Raw genomic sequence first — 23,050 nt, 5'->3', positions numbered from 1 at the left:
CTTTCAAGAGGTGGAACCATTTTTATTTTTTTTATTTTCACATGTTGATGGGAGTAGTTTCAGTGTGGCACTATGTGTCTGATTACAGAGGGAGTCATAATCAGGTGGCGCAGTCTGCGAGGGGCCCCTGGGGCCGAGAGTGTGCTACATCCTGTCAGACTGCACAGAGAAACAATCAATCATCAGAAACGGCTCCAAGACGGAGGATAGAGAGCGAGAGGGGGCAGAAAGACATGAAAGATGGAGGACGAGTGAGGAAAAAAATTGGGGAAGGAAGGGTGCAAGGAAAGGTGGAAAGGTACAAGGATGGAGGGAGTGAGGGGGGGATGAGAAGAGATAGGAGAAGCAGGAGGAAGACAGAACGCGATGAGGGGAGAGAAGAGAGAAAATTGACTGTGCCCTTGCAGAGACTAACTTGGAGTTATATAGACGTGAGGACGCTTATGAAAATCCAATGAGTCCAGTTAGACTAGACGCCAGGCTGCAGAATAAGAGTGCAGTGTGGAAGCCAAGGCCACGTCAAAGCTCATAACAGCTGATATCTAACATTTTCACTGCTCCCTCCGCCTCCCCTAACCTTCACCTGCGCATTTTATCTCACTGTCCTGACGCAGCCTCACCCTCGCCGCGACGCTGCGAGAGCGATCGCATTTCGGGCCGCAGTTTCCAAACCCCTCGCGGATAAACGCGGAAGCCGGGGACGAAAAGAGAATCAGAGAGACAGAGGGAGGAACGGAGGGATTGAGGTGGGCCTAGGTTTTACACTCCCAGGGATCTGTCTGGAGGCTGTGTAATGATGCGGCACACTAAAGAACGACTTAAACGAAAGGCCAGAACAATCCTCAGTGACAGGTGGGATTCTTTATCTAGCAGAGGCGGGGGAGACGGGACAGGTCCAACAAACACACACACACGCTCACATACATTGAAAAGGGCACACACATGCATAAACTACAGTCCATCCCACAACGAGGATTTCCTGCTCTGTCCATGTGAAGCAGAGGAGCTGAAATGGACAAACTGCAGATCCCATAAAGGTGATTTATAGAATTTAAGAAGATGTGCGTTCTTGGCACAACATGAAGGATATTAAGTGCTTGAAGGGAGGGCTCAGACACAATCCCCCAAAACCTTTTAATCTGTACTCTGGAGAGAATAAAGACCTCAAAATGTTTTCCAAAAAAAAAAAAAACCCGGGAGAAGTTTCCATGTGTGTGTATTTGTAGGTGTGTAAGAGAGAGAGTTTGTGCAATATGAAAAAAGCCTGCAGTCCAGCGTTGTTCTTATTCCGCTTCTCCTGGCAGAGCCAAAAGTGGAAAAATGTTTGGCTCACCTCTTGCCCCATTCCCCAGGAGAAGACATTCCCACCATCTGAGGAAAGAAAGAACAGGAGAGAGAGGGAGAGAGAGAGGGAGAGCACAGTGAAACAACAATTTAAGTGAGGCAACAAACAAAATCCTGGGGTTAAAATAGAAAATAAAAAAAAAAAAAAAGTGAAGGGAGAGGAGGGAAATGCGTAGCTGACAAAAGTGGCTCAAGCATCATACATCAAGCACTTGTTACCTCTCTCGGTGCTTGTGATTGCACATGACTGCAAACAAGTCAGTGATAAAAATCTGAAGAAAGATGAGACCGATCGGGCCGGCTTTAAAGATCATCAATCACAGCCCTGTAAGCTCAGATATTATTAGTTCAAGTAAAGCTGCACTCTTCCATTTTATGGACATCATAAAAGACTTTGGGAGGGGTGGAGGTGGTGCGGAGGAGATCCCCCAGTGTTTTAACTAGGACCGGGATGGATGTGTTTGGAAAAGCAGACCGGATGGATGGACAGCTCTAATGTATGTAGTAACGCTAACTGAATCACTCACACTGCACTTGGCTCCCCAGGGGAAGGAATGTGGGACCCGAGTGGAAGGCCCCACTTACACTGTGTGTGTAAGTGAAAGTGGGCAGTGTTGGTGTTTGTATGACCTTGCGGAGGTTTTTGGTGACAACACATTTGGACCTTAGTGCTCATTAAAACCTCTCTCGCACTGAAATGAGCAGGTGTACCTGGGGTTTTTTAAACCTGGGAGAGCGCAATAGTTTCTCAGGTGGTACCTCGTATAAAGTAGTTTGAGAGCCATGGATTTCGAGGATCTGACTGATGAAATAAATGTCCCCATGTTTTAAAAAGTAAGGACTGCTATAAACATTAAATGGAGCAGATGAAGAGGAAATGAACACGTTCACCTGGGTCTAATGTTTATGATCTGTATCTGTATTTAAAAATAATCTGTGTGCTGAATCTGTTTACATTCTCCAAATACAAACACACATAAACAACAAAAAAGTTCCCAAAGAAAATAGGTTGCTTGAGTTCTTATGAAATAGATGAATTTGAGAATGCATGACACTTTTTTTGTATTTTCTTTCTTCCTCACTATAATGAATTAAAAAAAAACATCAGGAAGGTTAATTTGTTTAATAATATGCAATAAATAGTATATTCTACTCTTTCTTGCTGCTGTGTATCTTTGCTGAGCATATTTTTCACGCACGATACGAGCACTGCAACGATTATTCGATGAATCGAAACTATTTTTATAATCGATTTGCAAAAACTAAAACAAGCTTTCTGATTTTTCAGCTTCTTAAATGTGAATATTTTCTGGTTTATTTGCTCCATATAACACAGAAATTAAAAAAAAAACCAAAACATGGTTTGTGGACAAACCAAAATTCAATATGTTCTGACATTTTTCAACATTTTCTGACATTTTTTAACATTTTCTGACATTTTTCGACATCTTTCAACATTTTCTGACATTTTACGGAACCAAACAAGTCGAGATGAATCGAGAAAATGATCATTAGTCGTGGCCCAACAAAACAATAATCAAAATCATATAAAAACGTTGGGGTTAATAATGTATATATCTGACATGATCACTGACTACAGCCTAGTCAGTCCCCTTCAGATCTTCACACGAGTCCCATAATATACAGACATGTGACATGTGTGTGTGTGTGTGTGTGTGCATGATTCAGTGTTTTGTTTTGGTCTTTCACGTTCATTAAAGTGATTTTATTGCAAGGCACACTGAGTTGACTTGTGCATGACATCTGTTATATAAATAAAGCTGACCTGACATTGACTGCGTTCATGTGTATCTTTTCAGGTAAATGACCACAATGATGTGATTTATATTACACTACAGGCTTTAAATGACTCGGCGACACCTGTTGACTCACCATTTTCAAACGATGTCCATTACTAATACGATATTACAATGGGTTTAAAAATACAATAATCAAACGAGGATGATAGAAACGTGTGTAGGACTGCCTGTGGCTACAGTTATTATTGCTTTCTACTAAAACATATTTGTCAGACTATTCCACTGCTCCCTTGGCAATGTCTGTTTTCTATTCCACTCATTTCAACTTTTCCCCCCTTCTCTCTCTCCCTCTCTCTCTCTGCCTGCCAGTGAGGACATAAAAGCTCGTGTGAAGTCCATCACTGCCTGGTGAATAGCTGCCCTTTGTGCCTCAGAACTTAATTCACAGGCTGAAAGGACCCCAGCCCTGCCATAGCACCTCTGTGTGCTGCCTGATTCAAAAGAACACGCATGTCCGCCGAGATGTGCCTGAAAGGCTTCTGTTGCGTCGAACATACCAGCTTTAGTCAATTTTAGGGGGGTGGGGGTGGATTCAAATCAAACATCACAAGGCAGAAAAGTAAGGAAAAAGCAATTCCAGCGTCAACGCCGCTCTAACAATCACTAACGTCCGTCTATGTTGTTGTCAAGGAAACCTGCTGGGTTGTTTTTTTATTTTTTTTTTTTTATTTTATGGTTGCCTTGACCTCATTCAATATATAGACCATTCCATGCATTACCATTTTAACGTACCCAAAGCAAAGTCACCGGGTGTTACCGCCAGCTCAGGGGCAACAATGTCACTTGGAGGTTGTGCAGTAAATTTGTATTACCATTTTGAGAAACATAACTTTCCTTTTTTTCTTCTTCTTCTTCTTCTTCTTCTTTCTTTGGCATGTGTGAAAATGGATTGTTGCAGAGGACATCAATAACACACCAACCTCTCTCTCTCTCTCTCACTCTCCTCCCTCAGAGACTCTCGCCAGGCTTGTTAGGCCTGACACTGGTACCCAAGTGAACAAAGGGACTGCACGGCTTAGGGCTGCCCTGGAATGTCAGCGGGTTCACATTTCACATGCAGATGCGTGACCCCAGAGCCCTTCAGTGGGAAGGTGCGCTTTAACCTCACAGAGAAGCAGAGGGGAGGTGGGGGGGGAGAAGAAGAAGGGGGGTAAGGGGCACCTTATGGGGAATCTGGGATGGGGGAAGGGGTAAAAAAAAAAAAAAAGAATGTCTGCACTGCTGTATCTGTTCTTGTTGTGCTATATGTCTATCTGAAGCTAGGTTTCCGAAGACAACTGCTGTGAAGTGAATCTCGAGTACGTTCATTGAGATAATCAATAGTCCGTGTTACCACAGAAGAATAAAAGAATAAAACCTCATGCCGTAAATAAAGAGCATCAGCGGTTGTTGATTCACTGCTGATTCCATTCATTATTGAAGTCATTTTTGCTTCCACTTAGTGAAGGAATGTGTTTTTTAACTCCTCACTTGCGCTGTACTTTTCCAGTGCGGCAAAACCTTTTATTGGCTGACTCTATTTCCATTACACTTTTATCGCACTGTGTTTTCCGCCTCCATGACGCTTTAAAACCTCAGTGTTTCAAGACTTCCAAATTGTCACTCTTTCTGTTCAGGGTGACAGAAATCCACCTTCAGTTCCTGTCCTTTCCTCTTCCTCTATGTTCATTCCCCAAAGAAACTGCTGCATGCTGTTAAATTCAAAATTCAGCTCATTTACCTGATAGAGGAGTATCATTTTAAATACCCTGTCAGAGCCAAACCCTTTTTATATGTGATCTATATTGCGCCCCCTCTCTTCCCTCTACAGCCAAACACATGAAAGTATTCCATTTTTAAAGTGCATACTTAAGGTTTCTCCCCAAATAAGTGAGGAGAAAAAAAAAAGCACAATGGGAGGGGTTATGTAAGGCAAAAGTACTGTGAGCTCTACAAAAGAAAACCAAAGCGACTGTCATCTGCTCTCTGTAGGCCCAGCACAGGCACAGTTTCAACTCAAGAGCTTTGCACTTGTGAAACATCGTCTCTCTCTCTCTCTTCCCTCGTTACTCTCGCTCTCTCTAACCCAACTCTCCCTCCTCTCCTTTGCACTTGCTAGTGAAAACTTCAAAGACAACAAGATCTTCAGCAAAAGCACAAAAACTTCAGGCACGTTTGTTTGTTTTGACCCCGGAGCACCTCGGTGCAACCCTCTGCCTCCGACTTGCAAGTCCTGCAAAATACATGAGGAAGAGAGAGAGAGAGAGAGAGTAAATTCAGAGCTGCAGTTTTTTTTTTTTCTTCATCTACCTGCCTGCAACCCTCATTCTTCCGCGCGCGAGTGTGTGTATGTGTATGTGTAACTTTTGTAAAAAGCAGCTCTGGCATATGGCACTGCATCGACTACGGCGACCTCACACAAAACTGATGACGGAGTACAAAGTACTAAAGTTTCCTGAGAGGCAGAGGACTCTGAACTTTTCAAATTCATTTTATATATTTCACTAAGAAAATGAAAAAAGAAATCAATAGCGCACACACACGGGCGCACGCGCATGCGCGCACACACACATTTATGTTTCCACACTGACTCATCGAGCTTGGCCTCTGTAGGTGTGTGGGTTATGATTTCTTTTTGGGAAGTACAAAAGGGCCTCATCTATCAGCAGGTGGCTGCCTCCAGCCAGGCCCGGATCTGTCATAACAAGGAAGTAGAGACGATAAAAACCTTGTAAAGAAAAAAAAACAAAACACAACATGGTGCAGAGAATGATGCTAAAAGTTACCTAAGATGACCATAAAGCTAAAACAACAGAGAGCACTTCAGTTCACCATATCCTCTCATCAGGAAAATGATGTTGGGCGAGCACAACGCGATCTGTGGACCTCGGTACGAAACGTGATTCTGACACAGACGGAAAATGTTCTCTGAACTCACCATAGTAACTCATTCATATAGGTTATTCCAACAAATTAGCAAAAATGTGAGCAGAAATAAAGGTTCAGCCAACTTTTGTCAGTGACTGATATGTAGCTTTGGTTGAGTGCAACATATGAGCCACCATATACAGAAACTGTGCAAGTTATGGATTTGACCAGTCAAATAAAAGTGAATGGACACACAGAAAATGAAGAAAATGTTATTATTTTTGAAATATCACGTAATATATCATAATCTTCTAGTAAGCAGTCATTAAATGTGACCATGTACAGTATCTGCTTGCTTGGTGCTCTATCTTTTTACATCAAGTTCCTACGTCTGTGGTGACCCGGACTTCAAATTCTGTGTAAATGTACTCCTTATCTCTGTAACTTAGCAGAGCAGTGAATAGAAACTGCTACCTTCATGTGGAACATTTGGAAAGCACATTAGTATTTACATAAAGAATCAAATATTAAGCTTCAGCTGAGAGGTGAATTCTAATTCCATTAAAAAAAAAAAACAACCTATTATCAATATATTACTATTCATTTCTGTGTTTTCCCCGTGTCAGAGATTCTGGATCATTCCATATTCACATCAGAGTGTGCTACATTGTTTATTTGTGCTGTCTAAATCTGCGTCTCTGGGTGTGTGCACATACACACTGTGTTTAGCAGCTCTGCCCTCTAATAGTTGAGACATCTATAGCATCCAGAGCAAGGCCAAGGGAGCAAGGGAGCAATCCATAGGCCTGCGTAGCCATGGCAACTAAACAAGGAATAGGCTAGATGTCAGGCGAGCATGGCTAAATTACCCATTAGAGAAAGCAGGAAGGGGAGAGGGGGAATACTGGTCAGGGCACAAGAGGCTAATGGGGAGATAAGATGGCCAACATACAGACTACACACACACACACACACATAAAACAAAGGAAAAACAGACAGGGGCGTCACATAAAAGCGCTGCTGCAAACACATACTGGAATGGGAAAACACAATTGTGTACAAACGCACAAATAAAAAACATCCGCACGACACGACGCGCACAAATTAACACATGCTGACGTGACGCACATACAGTACAGTACAACACACACACACACACACACACACAAAGGGAAGACAAAATGGTTTTAATAAAGACGCCCTCTTGGAGAGGTTGCTCATGAATGTGAGGGAGATGTATTTATAGGAATCCTCCTGTGAGTGAGATCCTCAGCCTCACATCTGCTCACGAGAGAGAGACAGACACACAGAGATCAAGATCGATTGATCAATCTGATTAGATAGACAGACAGACAGACAGACAGATAGATAGATACCTGATGCAAATTCACACATAAAAACCAAGGACAAACTGATGTTAAAGTCTAAACTACTGCAGGTGTGAAAAGGTAAACGAGGTGTTAGCCTAATGATTTATTCCTGCTGTGCACAGAAATGTGCTCATGCACATCTGTATCTAAAACAAGCTCACTCGAAAGTCTGCACGCACACACGCACACACAACCTCACACACGCACAGAGAGAGAGAGAGAGAGAGAGAGCGAGAGACTGCACAGACTCCTCCTGACTTTAATGCTGCACATTCATTTGCATGTGCCATAATTAGCGTCAGGCGCACAGAGGCTGGTCCTGAGGGAGCCCTGTGATAACCGCTTCCCCTTCTATTAGGGCTCTCATTCCAAGAGTGTCAGACATTGCACATCTTCATTGCGAGGCCTGCAGCACGGCGGCTCAGTGGAACCTCTGCCACTGTGGCTGCTGCTGCTGCTGCTGCTGCTGCTGCTGAGGTGCGCAGGATGCAGCAGGCAAGGCTGTGGGGATAAAGGGGGCTGCATGGAGGACAACTGGAGGATGCATGGGTTTGTTGGAGGGTGCGTTTAGAGGCGGACGGGGGGGAGAACGCGGGGACTGAGGGACGTGAGAGACAGAAAAGGGAGTGAGGTGATAAGTTTGGAAGAGAGAGAGGGAGGAGGGGGGACAAAGAGAGGTATAGTGTATGGCAGAGGCGTTTGCACATTGTGCGGCAGACAGACAGGAAGACAGGCCGGACAGAGGTAATGAATGCAGTTATTAAATTGTTTCAGCTGCAGAGAGGTCTATTCTTATGCCATTATAAAAGGAACAATTTATCCCCACTGATCGGCCCTGTCTCCTTTCTCCTCGCTCACTTTGATCTGCCAGCATATTGCCTTGATGTGTCCTATTCAATAGCGAATCTGGGGCAATTTTAATGCTTTTGTACCTCGCCACCGCTCCACTTCTCCCTCCCTGTTTAAAAATAGCTGTTAATTATAAGTGCAGTTTAAATGTCTCTAGTGACCCAGAAATGCAGGTTGGAGTGAGAAGAAGGGATTGAGCATCTCCAAGTTTAAAAAGGGCTACACGCCATCTCTTCCCTTCTTTATCATGCTTTCTTCAATCTCTCCTTTCTCCTCGCAATCCCCTCCCAGTTCTTTGTCTTCTCCAATCACACCCCCCACCACCCCAACCTCCAGTTCTACTTCTCCATTCCTTTAGTGTTCCCCAACATTTCTTTTACTGCATCTCTCGCGCTCTCTTTCTCCTCTGTGGTATTTTTCAGCTTGGCGGGAGTGAGCAAGGCTAGAGGATAGGGGATTCGGTTCTTTCTCTCAAGCGCACAAGAGAACTGCAGCGAGACTTTGGAGACCATGGCGATGAAACCGCTTCAGTCTGCAGATTGTATGTGCGTTACACTGCGTCTTTGTATCTCCCTCCTCAACTTCCTCCACTTTTGCAGCCGTAGGAGTGGGAAGTTGAAAGAAAAGGCATGTGAAGGTGCGCTAGGTAGCACTGCACACGGCAGAGGCGCAGAGTGTATCTGTGGGGAAGAGAAAGGGCTGTGCAGGGACCTGGGGTGTGCACCTGGGGGGTGCAGCGTTATAAATAAAGTATTAGCCTCTTGAAGGGAACAAAGATGTAAGGGCTTGTCTCTGCAGCTCTGTTTTCCCCACTAACTCTAACTAACAGTTAACCCACAGGCATGTTCATGTACGGCTTTCATCGCGGCGGCGGTACACCAACCAGTACAAAGTAATCACAAGAGGTAAACTGTAAGATTCTCCTGTCAAAACTCTGGACACGCCTTCTCACTTAGGAGAGGTCAGGTAGCCGCGTCCATCATGTCCTCCGTCTGACACGTCTGACACGCCTGACACATTGACTGATTCGTGTCTTTGTGTGTGTTTCGAAGAAGTGACGCGCAATAAAGTTGGAAAAGTTCACATCGACATGAGGCGGTTGTTGGATTTTTGATGGTAAATCACTAAAAAAACACAGAAATGTCAATGAGAACAACACGTGTGTATCAAACATGAAGAAGTCAACCATGTTGATCTTTAGAAATGAATCTACTGATAAAAATTTGTAAAAAAAAACAACAAATGATACTCAAAAATGCTTATATTAGGCAGTCAAAAAGTCTTATGAGAAAATAAAATTGTATGGACTTTATCTGAGGAAAAAAAGTATATTTTACACAATTCTTTGCCAATTCATTAACATAATTGGCTGAAACCATAAAGTTATTTAAAAAACAGTACTCATGTAATAGCACTCTGTACTCATTTTAAATTAGATTATGACAAATCACAATAAAGCTCCAAATCCATTTGGTTTGTGTAGCTGAATTTATTTACGGTGACTGTGTTTCAGGTTTGCGCTCCACGTTGCTCTCATTGTTCGTCTGTTTTGGCTGACGCTAACTCAAGCTCAGGTTTGTGAACGTGACACCAGATTTGTTTGCGACTGGAGCAACGTCTCCTGTTCGCGCCATTAATCAGTCAGTTCGTGAAGAGATCACACCCTGTTTAATATTGTGTGGAGATTCATGCTCACTTTATGGTTCGCACAAATCCTGGTGCAAACAATGACATGAAACTGATTAGTAACACTTGGAGATTGAAGATGAGAAGACTACAGATATTGTGAAAATTGCTCTAAGCCAATTAAACAGTCTGCTGCCGCACATTAATACTCTTATCACACCTCCTCCTCTTCCCATTCTCAAGGTGTGCGCGACTAAACCTGTCACTAACCAAATGGAATGCAACAAATCTGATATTATGATGGTATTTTCTCTCTCTTGTAGCAGTTGCAAATGAGTCGCTGGAAGGAGCAAAGGTCTTCCTCCAGTCATGACAGTTTTACTGCAGCTCCAGACTTCCTCGGCATTTCCTTGTTTATGAATGTAGATCTACTGAAATGGCTATTGGAGGACATATGCTAACCTCAGCACACTGTAACCTACACTATTGGCTCCAACTAAAAATGAATATGACCTCTCTGTTTCTCCACTGGGCCCTCCCAGGCAATGATATACAGTATATCTCCATCAGTATCCATGGTCTGGACTGACAATGGAAATATGTACAGGGGATGACTGAGCAGCGCTGAAACAAGCACTCAGTGCAGGTCCACTCACTCAAGGCGGGCGAGGGCTTGATAGATAAATGAGAACAACGTATTGGTTTGTCCACAGGCGTAGCGGCACTGACAGAACTCATAAAACAATGTGTTAATGCCGTCCTTGGTAGGGAACGCGTGATAGTAAATAAAATGTTATCTCGTCGCTGCGTGTGAAGCACCTTTTAACATCAGCACCGCCTGCAGAGGAAACCACACAAGTGTCAGTGGAGAAAGTGGCTCTCTGAGCGAGTCCAAGTTAACAAGGCTGGTAAAAAAAAAAAGATTCTTTCATGCTAAAAAGCAAAACTAGTAATCACACTAAAAGTTAGTGTGCTGTTGTCTTAGTCCTGCCCGTCAAACAGTTACGAACAAGCAAATGTGCCATTTTATTTTGTCAATAAATATGCCGAGAGTGCGTGGATAAATAAGTTTTTGAAAGTGTAGCGGTAAATGTCCGTGGAGCTCGGCTGACTGATGTCTGTTTTCCAAAACACAAGGATGTCGGCGGAAGAGAACGTTATGCAAAGTTAGATTGTGGAGCCACTATTTTGCCCTCACAGGCAAGACACTGAGGATGTTGCCGATTGAAGTCCGTTTTTAAAGCCCGTTTTTATCCTATGTCCATCATGAAATCAATCATGACTGGAAGCTATCTCAACCTAATTTCCCTGCAACCATTTTGCAATTCAATAACCCAATTAAAATAGTCTTAAAATGCAAAAACAAAACCTTCAAGACACCTTATAAATAAAGAGCAATGGAAGACAATCAAGGGGAAAAGGGAGAAAAGACAATGAGATGAACAAGGACGACAGTGTGGAGATGGGAATAAGAGATTCGAGTTAATGACCTTGATCGGACCAGGGACACGGAGAGCCTGAGGAGGAGACGTAAGATGTGCTGCCGTGACAGTGGTGCAGCAGCGCGGGTGACAAGAGGAGATGAGGAGCCCGCACTTCTTGGCTGGTGTTACACATTATCGTTGTTGTTAGCCAGGGGCATCGGGGTTGTGTATGGGTATGAGCTTGTGTGCTTACAGAGCGAGGTACGAAGACATCCCGGTCGAGGTCTTGCATGGTGACAGAGGCTGATACCAATCTAATGAGATAAGAAACGTATGCAAATGAACCTGGCCACAGTTCACACTAATCAGCTTAACGCCCCGATAGATATCAGCCACATAAACACACACGCACACACACGCACACGCACACAAGCTTTTCAGAAGTTTAAACCAATCAGCGAGAGGATTTGCCACGCACACATACACACATAGACTCACTCACGCAACACTTACAGCAAGTCAAACTGTTGCTCTCACCCTTTTTTTAATATGTTTATTCACTTTCTAAACAGGGCCATACATGCACACTAGAATAAATGAAGGCCGTAGATCAGTTTGCACACACACATACAGTACGGTATGTTTTAACTTCATGACGTACTGTACACCTGTCCAAAGCGCTCGTTAACGCAAATATCCAATCAGCCAATGGCATGGGCAGCCACTGTCTGTTTGCATTTAGGCACAAAGACGTGTTCAGGGTGACCCAAATTCCAAGCGAGCATCAGAATGGCGACGCAAGATGATTTATCTGACTCTAAACATGGCAGCGTTGTTGGTGCCACATGGGCTGGGTCTTCAGAGACTGCTGATCTACTGGGACTTTCAAACAAAACCATCTACAGGGTTTACAGGAAATGTTCAGGAAAAAGAAGTAAAATATGCAGTGAGCAGCAGTTCTGTGGGTAAAGACCATCAAAGAAGTGGCCAGTGAGTGCATACTGCAACCAAAATAGATGTGTGGATACCTGCCGTGTAGGTGATCTGGTTCTTGGGATCATGTCTTTCACTAAACACCGACTTAAGACGAGGGGCCCTGGCGAAGGAATGCAGGAATCCAAAACCGCTCAACGCAACAAGGTATGTCATATATATGAGTCTAGACGGCAGTCAGGAGTGACCCATTTATACGTCATGTCCTTTGAAAATGATCAATCGTCATGTACATGACGCACACACACACACAGTTATCTTATCTAAACCTACCTTATCGTCACCTAATCAATATGTAATTTCAGAAACACAGGATTTACATCACTAGCTAACTACAGTCAACTTTAGAGTGCAGAGTCTCAGGCTGTTGTTTTAAATGGGGTGTAGTCACCAGACAGAGGAGGAAAGTCATGGCCCAGCTGTACTCCTCAACACATCCCTCTGTAGCTATTATTGTCTGTGAAAATCCAGGGCATCCTACATGGTCCGGGTGCAAAAGTGTGACCAGAGTACAAGACTGACCATGAATATCACAGCTGCCCTTTATAATGTGACCACTGACCTTCACACATGAAGACGAGAGAGAAAGAAATAAGAAGTAAGATAGAGAAATGCATTCATTTTCATCTCCTTTCATTTGATGACACTTGATGGCTCTTGTATAAATCAAGCATGTAATTGCTGAGCTAATTCTATAATGTGGACAACAAGACACTTGCAATTAAGTGTTGCAAATAGGTACGGAACAATACGTTAAACCATATCTGTTGGCAGCAAGCACGTCCTACAAATCATATGTCAACAGCGGCAATTTAGCGATGAACCCTTGAATCTTTTCTATTTCTGCACGTCATCGTCGCACATCCCCTCTTCTTTTACTCATCTCGCTCATTCTGTTTCTCTCCGTGTCTCTCCGCCTCTTGGATCTCTCTGTGACATTTACCACTAAGCTACCTATTTCAGTCGACCTATTCTTAAGCAAAGCTGGCCCAAGACATCTTTATGGAAATCACCGCTCTGAGTGTGTTGATTTGCAAAGGGCAAGGAGGCTTTTCCAGACCGGTCTCACCCTCTCTCTTCGGTCGTACAGCGAGAGACAGACGCCGACTTCCACAAAGACAGACACTGACGTTCGAGGAAGCGGAATAGAGAGCACCTTGCTATAACTATATTGGTTGGCTCCAGCATGTTGGCGCCCATCTTATCTGGCTTCAGTCCCACAGCATTCATCTAATGAAAACCTGGCTGGCCGGCCGCTTGGCTGTCTCATCAAGGCCCATTGCCAAAGGTTCCTCTCCTCTGCATCAAAGTCACTCTGCTTTAATGTAGCTTTTATCAATGGCCAAGTAAAAGCAAATAACTTCACTAAAAAAAAAAATTTGAAAGAAACCATAAAAAGAAATCTCAGCACAGAGATGAAGGGAGAGGACTAATAATTCTTTAGGGGCATTTGGGCTGATTGTGGTAACAATCATATCAGAGAAAGGATGTTTATTATGGTTCCACAGCAATGCGCACACACATTCAACACACGCACGCATACAAGCGCTATATTCTCACACACAGCCAGGGACGCAGAAGAATGCAAACACGCGCGGGTATGCAGACACACATAAAAAGGAATTAACTACCGCATATAGTACACATGGTACAAGTACGCGACACAGTCATCACGCTTTGAAAAATCCCCAAGTGTCACATTACAGTAGACTGCTAAAACGGTGTTGGCTGGTGATAGCTCCGAGACCACAGCCAGACTACAGTAGCAGCCAGTCCCCCGGTGGATGACTGGGCTCTGAATATGAGTTCAGTCACTGTAACAAACCCCCACTTAGTCACTGGCTCTATCATGGGCTCGCTCTCTCTATAGACACTCTATGCAAACAGGCCACTTAAAAACGCCATTACCGGGAGATTGCTCGAGCCTTAGTGAGCATTTCTGAAGTGCTGTGTGTGTGTGTGTGTGTGTGTGTGAGCGTGCATGTACATGTCTGTGAGAACAAAGTTAGATTCAAACCCATCTATGTGAGGAAATCTTGACCTTGTGGGGACATCTTGACCTTGTCCTCACGAATGTAAAGAGCTTTTTGAGGGTTAAGACTGGGTGTTAGGATTAAGGTTCGGTTAACCCTCTTATGAGCATCATGATAATCAGGCCGCCTGGATTTATTTTGATTTTATTGCCGTAAAAAAATGTTCAATGAGTGAGTGCTTGCGCTCCTTCTTCCAAGATTACTTTCACTTAGGATATCTGGCAGTTATTCAACCATTTAGGAATCACGGCGTGCCGTGCCAATCTCAGCTGACATAGGGTGAACGGTGGGGTCACACCCTGGACAGATCGCCAGTCCATGCCAGATATCACAAACGGTCCAGGAGCTATGGTAAAGAAGTATGCATGCCAACGACGACAAGATTGGTAAGAGAAGGGTTAAGATGGGTAATTAAGTGATGGTTATTTATGGTTAACATCAGGGAGATGACTTATGTCTATGAGTGTCCTCACTAAGAACGTTTGTGTATATGAGCGATAGAGACAGCGAGAGGAAGATGGAGGTTGAGTCCCATCATGTTCCATGCAGATCTAACGTGCACACCTCGAGTTTGAATCCACGACGACCGTACATTGCCAGATGTGCAGGCTTCCCTTTCCAGTACAGTTGATGGCACACTCTTGTTTTGGCCAAATACGACAACGAAGAAGATGGTAACCATGGAAACTTGCTTGAGGTTATATGAGGCAGTCCGCTGGTACCCACGCGTGTGCAATTCAGTGCTCAAAATAGCATAATGGAAACGCCAAAGAAGACAAACCCCAAAAATGGAACGTGAGATCAAATACGGCATGGACTGGAACGCAAGATTGACAGAAAACCTAAAAGCCTATGTCACATAACTATTCAGGTACAACAGGCATGCATGTGTCAGTGTAAACAGGAAGCCGATTCTATCCTCTTCCATCCTTGTTTATGCTGTAGTTGTCATGAAAACAATGGTGAAAGATAAGAACAAGGATTTCCGTTATGTGACAACCAGGTCAGTAAGTGAACGCAGGTAACTGCGTCATACCAAAGTTTCTAAAGAACTCAGTTTCTGCTTGACCAGAGATTTCAAACTTCTCTATTTGTCTGGACACTGAAATGTCAGGGTAGTGTGGACTGCAGGTGTATCGTTATGCATTTTTCATAGAAAAAGGGCTCACATTACATTGTTAAGTAAACCCATGGACACGTTATTGGCTTAGCAAACAAGTGACAGTTGACACATTGATTACTGTTTACACTCTTCTGCAAGAGGTACAAAGGTGGATAGAGATACCAGAGAGCAACAATGGGGCTCTGTGTCGAGTCGATTTCTGAAGCAAGTGGTATATTTGGAGGGAAGTGGAAGACATAAAGTCTAATCTGGTTGCAAACATTTTACATGCTTCTGCTTTTTGTTAGAGCGCGCAAACGTGCACAACGTGTTTCACTTTAAACAATCAGACAACGTGTCTCCAAATCCATTTTCTTTTTTCAAGAAAGAAGAGTTTGACCCATGTGCTGACCCACACTGCCCTATCTTCACCCTCTCACTCCCTCCCTCAAGGTCTCAGACTCCACTACCGCCTCCCCCACCCATCTGTCTCTCATCCCTCTCTCGCCCTCTTCCCATTTCTCCCATTCCTCTCTCAACCCCTTCACATCTTTCTCTCATCTCTCTCTCGTCCAGCCTCTCATCACTTGTTCATAACTTTGCAGCAGTTGTTAAGACAGAGTCATAGTTTCCATCAAAGAGACCAAGAATGGATATTTTTAGGTTAGGGGGATTGTGAGTATAGCCTTTCTACAATAAACCATGTCATACCATTAATGCCATGTTACACCGAACAAGGACCTGTCCTTCTTGAGTGCACTGTATCAATATGGCCGTACCCCCTGCCACCTTCACCTCACCTCTCGCCGTCTCCTGGATCATTGTCAAACAAGACAGCAGATTGGGAGTGGGCAACGGGTGTATGCCAACGTATTCTGGGAAGGGCTCCAAAGAACATATTTGTTAAGAAGGGAAGAGAGCGGAAATAGCCTATAGTGTTTGAAGGGAGGCACGGCTGAGAAAGTTGGGTAAAGGAAGGGTGAGTGATGTGGAGTGAGGTGGGAAGTTGAGTCAGTGGGTGAAAATGAGGTCGGCCAGAGAGAGGGAGGATTGCTCGTGTGTGAGGATTGACTCATCACTCACATTTCTGAGTCAACACACTTGTTAAAGGTGCTATTTTGTCCACTGCTTCAAAAAAAAGAAAGAAGAAAAATACAACCTTGAGGTTTGAGAGGAAATAGAATCTGTTGCTGTGCAACCAGGCTTACAGGTGTTTTCTTGAAATGATATGTTGATTTTAATACTGAGGAATATGTAACATATGAGTCCATATTTAATTGTAAAGTCTCTGTGGAGTTCGCCCTCACCAGGCTGTTGATATACTCCGTGTATGTGCGTGTTTTCCATGTTATAGGCCTCACCTGTGACATGCCATACTTCAGTGTCAGCGATTTTGTGGGGTCAGTGCTATTTTGCACACCTCCTGGAAAATGAGTGACCCTAGAACAAAACACACCGCCCGTGACAGCGCGGCCTTTGGACACAGTTTTTGCAACCGTGGCTGAGGACTGTCCTTTTAAAAACAAGTACAGTATAGTCCGTAGTTACAGTATCAGGCTCTTGTTTTGATTAACAATACCCGAAGGGAAACATAAATTAAAGGAAAAGTGTGGTTGTATGAGGCACTGAATCATTGACAGCACTGACCTCTTTGAGCAGAGAACCAACCTGTGAAATTGAGGGTTGCTACCAGAAGGGTCACAGGAAGAAACAGACTATATTTCAAGAATATTCAAGTTATATACGTTTTTAGCTCAGAGGAAAGAGGAGCTGCTTGACTACTGCAGTTGATCAGTTAGCGTCTGATGAACAGATGAATAAAATCCAACTAATGCACAAAATGACCTGTTTGGACTTACTCAACAACACACCTGTGTGCTGTGATGAAAAAATGCTGAATTCCTAGTAGAAGATTTTCCATCTTTGCCTGTTGGCAGCCATGTTGTGAGTGAGTGTCTATGTGTCCCAACGGCAGTGTTGGGAGAGTCAGTGGTGACAATGTGTCAGTGTTATCACTTAAAGAAAAGAAACACAAGTATGTCAACATTTTTCAAAGTAAAACAAACTTTAACTCGTAATATCTCAGACGTTACACTGTGGCCAGGTCATGACAAAAGAGAAGAAGGCGTCCTCTCCGGCCCGCGCCATGACGTCTAAAGATGACAGTGAAATAGCTAAGCAACTCGTCAGACGCCATCATGTGACAAATACGTTCCAGCTCTACATTTCCTCGTGCCACTGCAGCTAAACTTTGAACAGGATGTGTGTTCACACAACTAGCAAGGTCAGAAGAGAAACTTCAAAGAGCTTTCTTTTGCTGTCTCTTGTCTTCATTCTCTTCCTCACACACACACACACACACACACACACACACAAAGGCAGTATGAGAGCAGGCATGCAACACATGCATAAATATAACACAGAGACACGTACACGTGAGAAAAAGGGTTAATAAACAACCTCGTACACAAGAGAGTGCAATAAGAGGTGGGATGTGTGCACATGCAACACTGCCCCCAACACACACACACACACACACACGACCCCACATCACACACATGTACATAACATGTGCACTCGCTGACATGTGGGGGTTATGCACAGCCCATAAACTGGAAGCGGCACCTTCATGAGAATTCTTCCCTCTTGACAACAGAGCATTCTCATAAGCTCCAGTAGTCAGCTGTCTACTGCATTCTCTGAGGGGCAGGCATGACATTATGTTAATTTAGAGGCCCTTCAAAGTGTGTGTGTGTGTGTGCCGGTGCCTGCATGTGTTTTTAAAACTGAGCAAGAATGTGTAAAATACATTTCACGAGTAACGCTTACAAGGTAAACGCTGTATTAACGTCTCCTTGGCGATGAGTGTATCTTCATCCATCTGCACGGCTCTGCTCCCCACCGTGTGGCCGCAAATAGACGTGCAAAGTGGCTCAGTCCCCGTTGAATGTTTATCCAGGAAGGTGGATGATAGCAAAACGGACATCTCCGTGCCCCAGTGTATGATACTCCCCTCATAAGCCCGGCATTTCCTGCCCTATGAGAGTTGTAATTAAGAGAGCGCTCGACAGCGTCACAGCCGGCAATACCCCAGTCCTTTATATATATATATTACTTTTCTTAAGCACGGGAGACGAGAAACTATAGGAGGTTCCTTGTCAGTAACAACTCCCTGATTAAGACAACGCTGTGGCTCATGAATGATTGGAATTCCTCACAGAGAGGGGCGGGTTAGTGCGCAACAGGATCTGAGAATAATACCCCACACACACACACACACACACACACACCTGTCAGTACCAAGCAAGCAAGCCATCCTCTCACACCCTTCTTACCCTTTGCTTTGATCTAGGGCCGCAACGATTATTTGAATAATCGATTATTAATCAATAACTGTACGAATTGTCACCTATTTGGATAATGGAATAATCAGTTGCTCAGTGCTTTCTGATTTTTCAGCGTCTTAAATGTTAATATTTGCTGGTTTCTTTGCTCCATGTCACAAAGAAATCATTAAAACTGAGTCATTTGGATTTGTGGACAAATCAAGACACGTGTACTGTGTCCAGAAAGCTTCCTCACACAAAAACACTTCCAGAGGTGGATTTAAAGACGCGTTTGTCCACATTCCAGGTGTGAACGAGACCAATTTAACGCGATCGGACAGATGTTAATACCAGGTCTGAGTGGAGGCCAGAGAGCAGTACACATGACTTGCAAGGAGCAGCACAGGGGAGGGCAACAATTAGTCTGTTAGTAAACAAGTCGGTCAGTTACGACCCCACATACCCGCCTCAGTGCTTTGATCGCTCCGCCCCAACCCAGGAGGGGGTGCTTTGTAAGGGAAGGTAGAGAATGTCAGAGCACTTGAGCTCCACTTCAGAGTGCACAGGGAGAGGGGAGAGAAGTGTGACTGCCCACCCCGAACTTGGAAAAGTTACCATGAGCACTTAGGATCACAATGCAGGACAAAAGAAAATGAAATGCACGTTCCTCAAAGGCTATACACTGGAAAGAGAATGTAAGACATCAGTGACAGTAAGAGAAGAGGAGGTTAATGTAATGTAATGGTTGAGATGTAAAAGAAATGGAGGAGGGGAAAAAAAATTCCACCTCTTGGTTAAATTAATGTGGAACTGAGCAGAAGAACGCGTGATTCCTGACAGCTCTTTATTGCCCTGGTGAGAAGTCAGTGGCAGGTAGACAAGAATAGATTAAGGTAAAGCAGGGACAAAAGGCAATCTCCATAAATGCACTTCTATGTTTTCTCATCCCCCGTCTGTGTGACTGTCAGCCCAGCAAAGTGTGTGTGTGTGTGTGTGTGTTAATTTGTGTGTCTTTTCCTGTTTGTGGATATACTGTATGTATCGGCCTCTTTTCATTTGTGTGTGTCACAACATCAAAATGATTGTGTTAGTCCAACTACAACCAGTAGGGCTGGGACAATGTGTTTGACTTGGTGCCAATTCAATATGTATTGTGCTATTCTATTATTGTATAGGAATCGATAATTTCCTCCTCAAACCAAAATTGGAGGATACATTTCTTAGACAATAACCCTTGAGTAATATTTAAAAAAAACAAAAGAAAACATGCACATCACATGTAAGTCAATCATTCTGATATTTATCTTTGAATATATTGAATGGGACAGTGGTACGTAACTTCATAAATGATGTCTTTTAGAAATGCCTACTTTAGGGTGGGAAACAATACGAAACGATACCCGATACATCCACGATACCAATATTATCACAATACAACAATTCTGTGATAATAAACACATTGCAGAACAATCATATATAGCGACACATCACGATATCTGCTTAACTGAAGAAAACAGAATGTTGAGAAGTTAGTGCCAGATTTCTCTATTTATTCTATTCACAACACAGAGAACAAAGTGCATAAAGTCTAAATGTATTGAACGTGGATGGGGCGTCTCTTAACGTAGCTTTCTCCACTATTATACCGCTGTAAACTCCCTCTTCTTCGGCCAGGTAACTTGGCACCAAAGTGTAGCAAAGTAGTGACGCCTGGCGAGTAAAACGTAGTCTACTCTGTGTTCACTGAGCCAGTGCTGTAAGAAAACAAGATAAAGAGCCTCTAAAAACATGTCTTTTCAAACCCTGGATACCAGAAAACACTGATAAACACAGCTTCCAATACTTTTTGAGGCAAACTGGCAACAGCCACTTAAAGCTGCTCCTGTTCAACAAGCTACTGTAGTGCAAATATCACAATTCTAGAGACATTTTTTTTCACCACCCCTACAAATTGCCCTAAATCATATGTCTCACAGTCAGACTAACACACAAGATAATGCAATCGGGAGTTGAATTACTGGACTCAGCGTATGATCCACAGTCCCCACCCCCCGATTTTTGTCCAAGAAATATTAGAAGAAGTTGGTGCACAGAAGAAGAGGAAGAAGACAATTGGGTGAAAAACATGACTCAGGCATTTTCGGACTGACGATGAAATCAAATTTAGGCTCGGTCACCGTAAAAAATCAAACATTTTTAAGTTAATGGATGCTAGAAAAAGACACACAATGGTGCTCTACATGCTAACAACTAGGTCAACCGGAAAATGCAGAATACGAGCAAGCAGAAAGAGGGCAAATCGCCACCAAAGCGCAGCGGAGTCAGACACACTTTATTGAATAAATCGATTCCCTCATAGTTCTTCTATAGCGGGATAAGGGCAGTACGGCAAAGTCAGACTTCGGTTACTGTGCGTGGAAACACAGTGTGTGTGTGTGTGTGTGTGTGTGTGTGTGTGCTTCTGAGGTAAGAGTACGGGGCAACAAGGGCACGGGGTTCAGGGAAGTGTAAGGTAATCCTTTAAGTGGAAGACTTTAACTCTTTCAGAGAGTAAACAGCCAAGCAGTTGAGGGAGTATTGTTGTTGGGTAGTGTTACAGAACTGCAAGACTGCCCCGGGGCACAGTGTGTGAGTGACTTAGGAAAGAAATGTATGCAGCAGTGTGTGTGTGTGTGTGTGTGTGTGTGAACCTCTCAAGCCATGTTCCGTGCAGGCTGCAGCCTTGAACAGCTCTGTGGCAGGGAAAAAAAAGAGAGCAGATGCCTCTTCACTGGGGTGCATCGGGCCACCAAATCGGAAATATCACTGATCATGTCCCAATTCAATTACAGGCCACCAAGTGATGCATAACAGAACTGGCTTTTGTGTGTGTGATTGGGTGTGTCCTTGAGTCCATATGTATGTGCCTGTCTGAAAAGTGTGTGTGTGTGTGTGTGTTATGTGTGTGCGGGCATGCGTAGCTGGCGTGTTAGTGTTCCGGGGGGTTAAGGGGGAAAGAGGATGACCTCGCACAGCTGACGGTCAGTCATGCAGGACAGAACAACACAATAACACTCTTGTTAACCAGGACATGGCATAGCTCCCACCTGTTACCCCCAGAACCACACACAGGCAGACACATGCTTGCACATGAGCGAAGAGACTTAAAACACACATGCACGTACACACACACACACACGTACATTTTTAAGCACAAACCTTGGGAAAGTATTTAAAAGCCCATACCGGGTGCTTCTCTGCGATGGCTCATTTGAAGTCTCTCCCTACTTCATTTAGCAGCACACCCATTTATCTCCTGGGCTGTCGGGGAAGTTCTCATCGCTTGGCTCACTTCCTGTCTGTCTGTCTCACTGTCTGTCTGCGTGTCTGTGTGTGTGTCTGTCTGCTGAAACATTGTAAACACGCTCTTCAGACTAACATGTTTAGTCTGGATCCCGCCTGGCTGCAGAGGAGAAGGGCTGTGGAAACGCTGGCATGCTATCACCCGAGTGTATCGCGAGGGCAAAAAAACAAACAGAAACAACAATTTGGTGATGTTACAGTATATATATATATATACAGAGTATAATTACACACTCTCACACCAACTCACACACACATTCTGTATGTTATTGCAAATAATGATCACCAATCTTTAAAAAACAAATAACTTCTTTGCAACTGATTAAGAGGCCATATAGGGAGTGAAGGGAAATATTAACATGTGAGTGTAGTTATATCCTGGATAAGGACAATAATGTGTTGCAGTTTTCTGTTGTTGCGTACAAACAACAAACCATCTAAAGCCATTAGACAGTTTGAGAAAGAAGCAAGAAAAGGACCTCCTTTCCTAAGGAATAACGAACGCCGACACTCTTTATTTAACTTTATCACATTCATCTTGCAGTGTTATTATATTTATGTGGTTTGTGTTACAATATGTATACTCAACTCCTCTCCGTGTTTAGACATCTCCGCCATGGGAAACACTGTGTAGACTAAATCCATCCAAAGATGGAGACTTGACGCGTTGCTGAGCGACTTGGTGAGAGATTGAGTGGGTGAGCGAGTCCTCCAGTCTGTCAGAGATAAGATACAATCCTGACTATAAATAAAGGCTCAGTGACGACTAATTAACGAAGTAGACGGGAAGACACAGTCAGACATGGCTGACAAACGATGAGAGAAAGTAGAATCTCGTCTTTGTCAGAGCCTGTGCATATATTATTCCATACATCGAAGATATGTTAAGCTCCGGCGCGCAACTTTTGCAGATGTTTGTCGTTGTTTTTCCTCTGCCTGTTTGGTCATTAACAGAACCCACGTGTATGCATCCT

General features: G+C 43.7%; 1 protein-coding gene across 1 annotated transcript in view; it reads right to left on the bottom strand.

Moving 5' to 3' along the window:
- Nucleotides 1-23,050, bottom strand: part of LOC122768958 (ultraviolet-B receptor UVR8-like) — a 324,378-nt gene that overhangs the window by 18,912 nt on the left and 282,416 nt on the right. The window contains exon 9 of the mRNA XM_044025185.1: nt 1,334-1,371. Within this exon, the coding sequence (XP_043881120.1) occupies nt 1,334-1,371 (38 nt within the window). The remainder of the gene's footprint in view (nt 1-1,333; nt 1,372-23,050) is intronic.

This window comes from Solea senegalensis, linkage group LG5 (genome assembly GCF_019176455.1).
Source record: "Solea senegalensis isolate Sse05_10M linkage group LG5, IFAPA_SoseM_1, whole genome shotgun sequence".
NCBI classification, from domain to species: Eukaryota; Metazoa; Chordata; class Actinopteri; order Pleuronectiformes; family Soleidae; genus Solea; species Solea senegalensis.
This window is presented reverse-complemented; position numbering and strand designations above follow the sequence as displayed.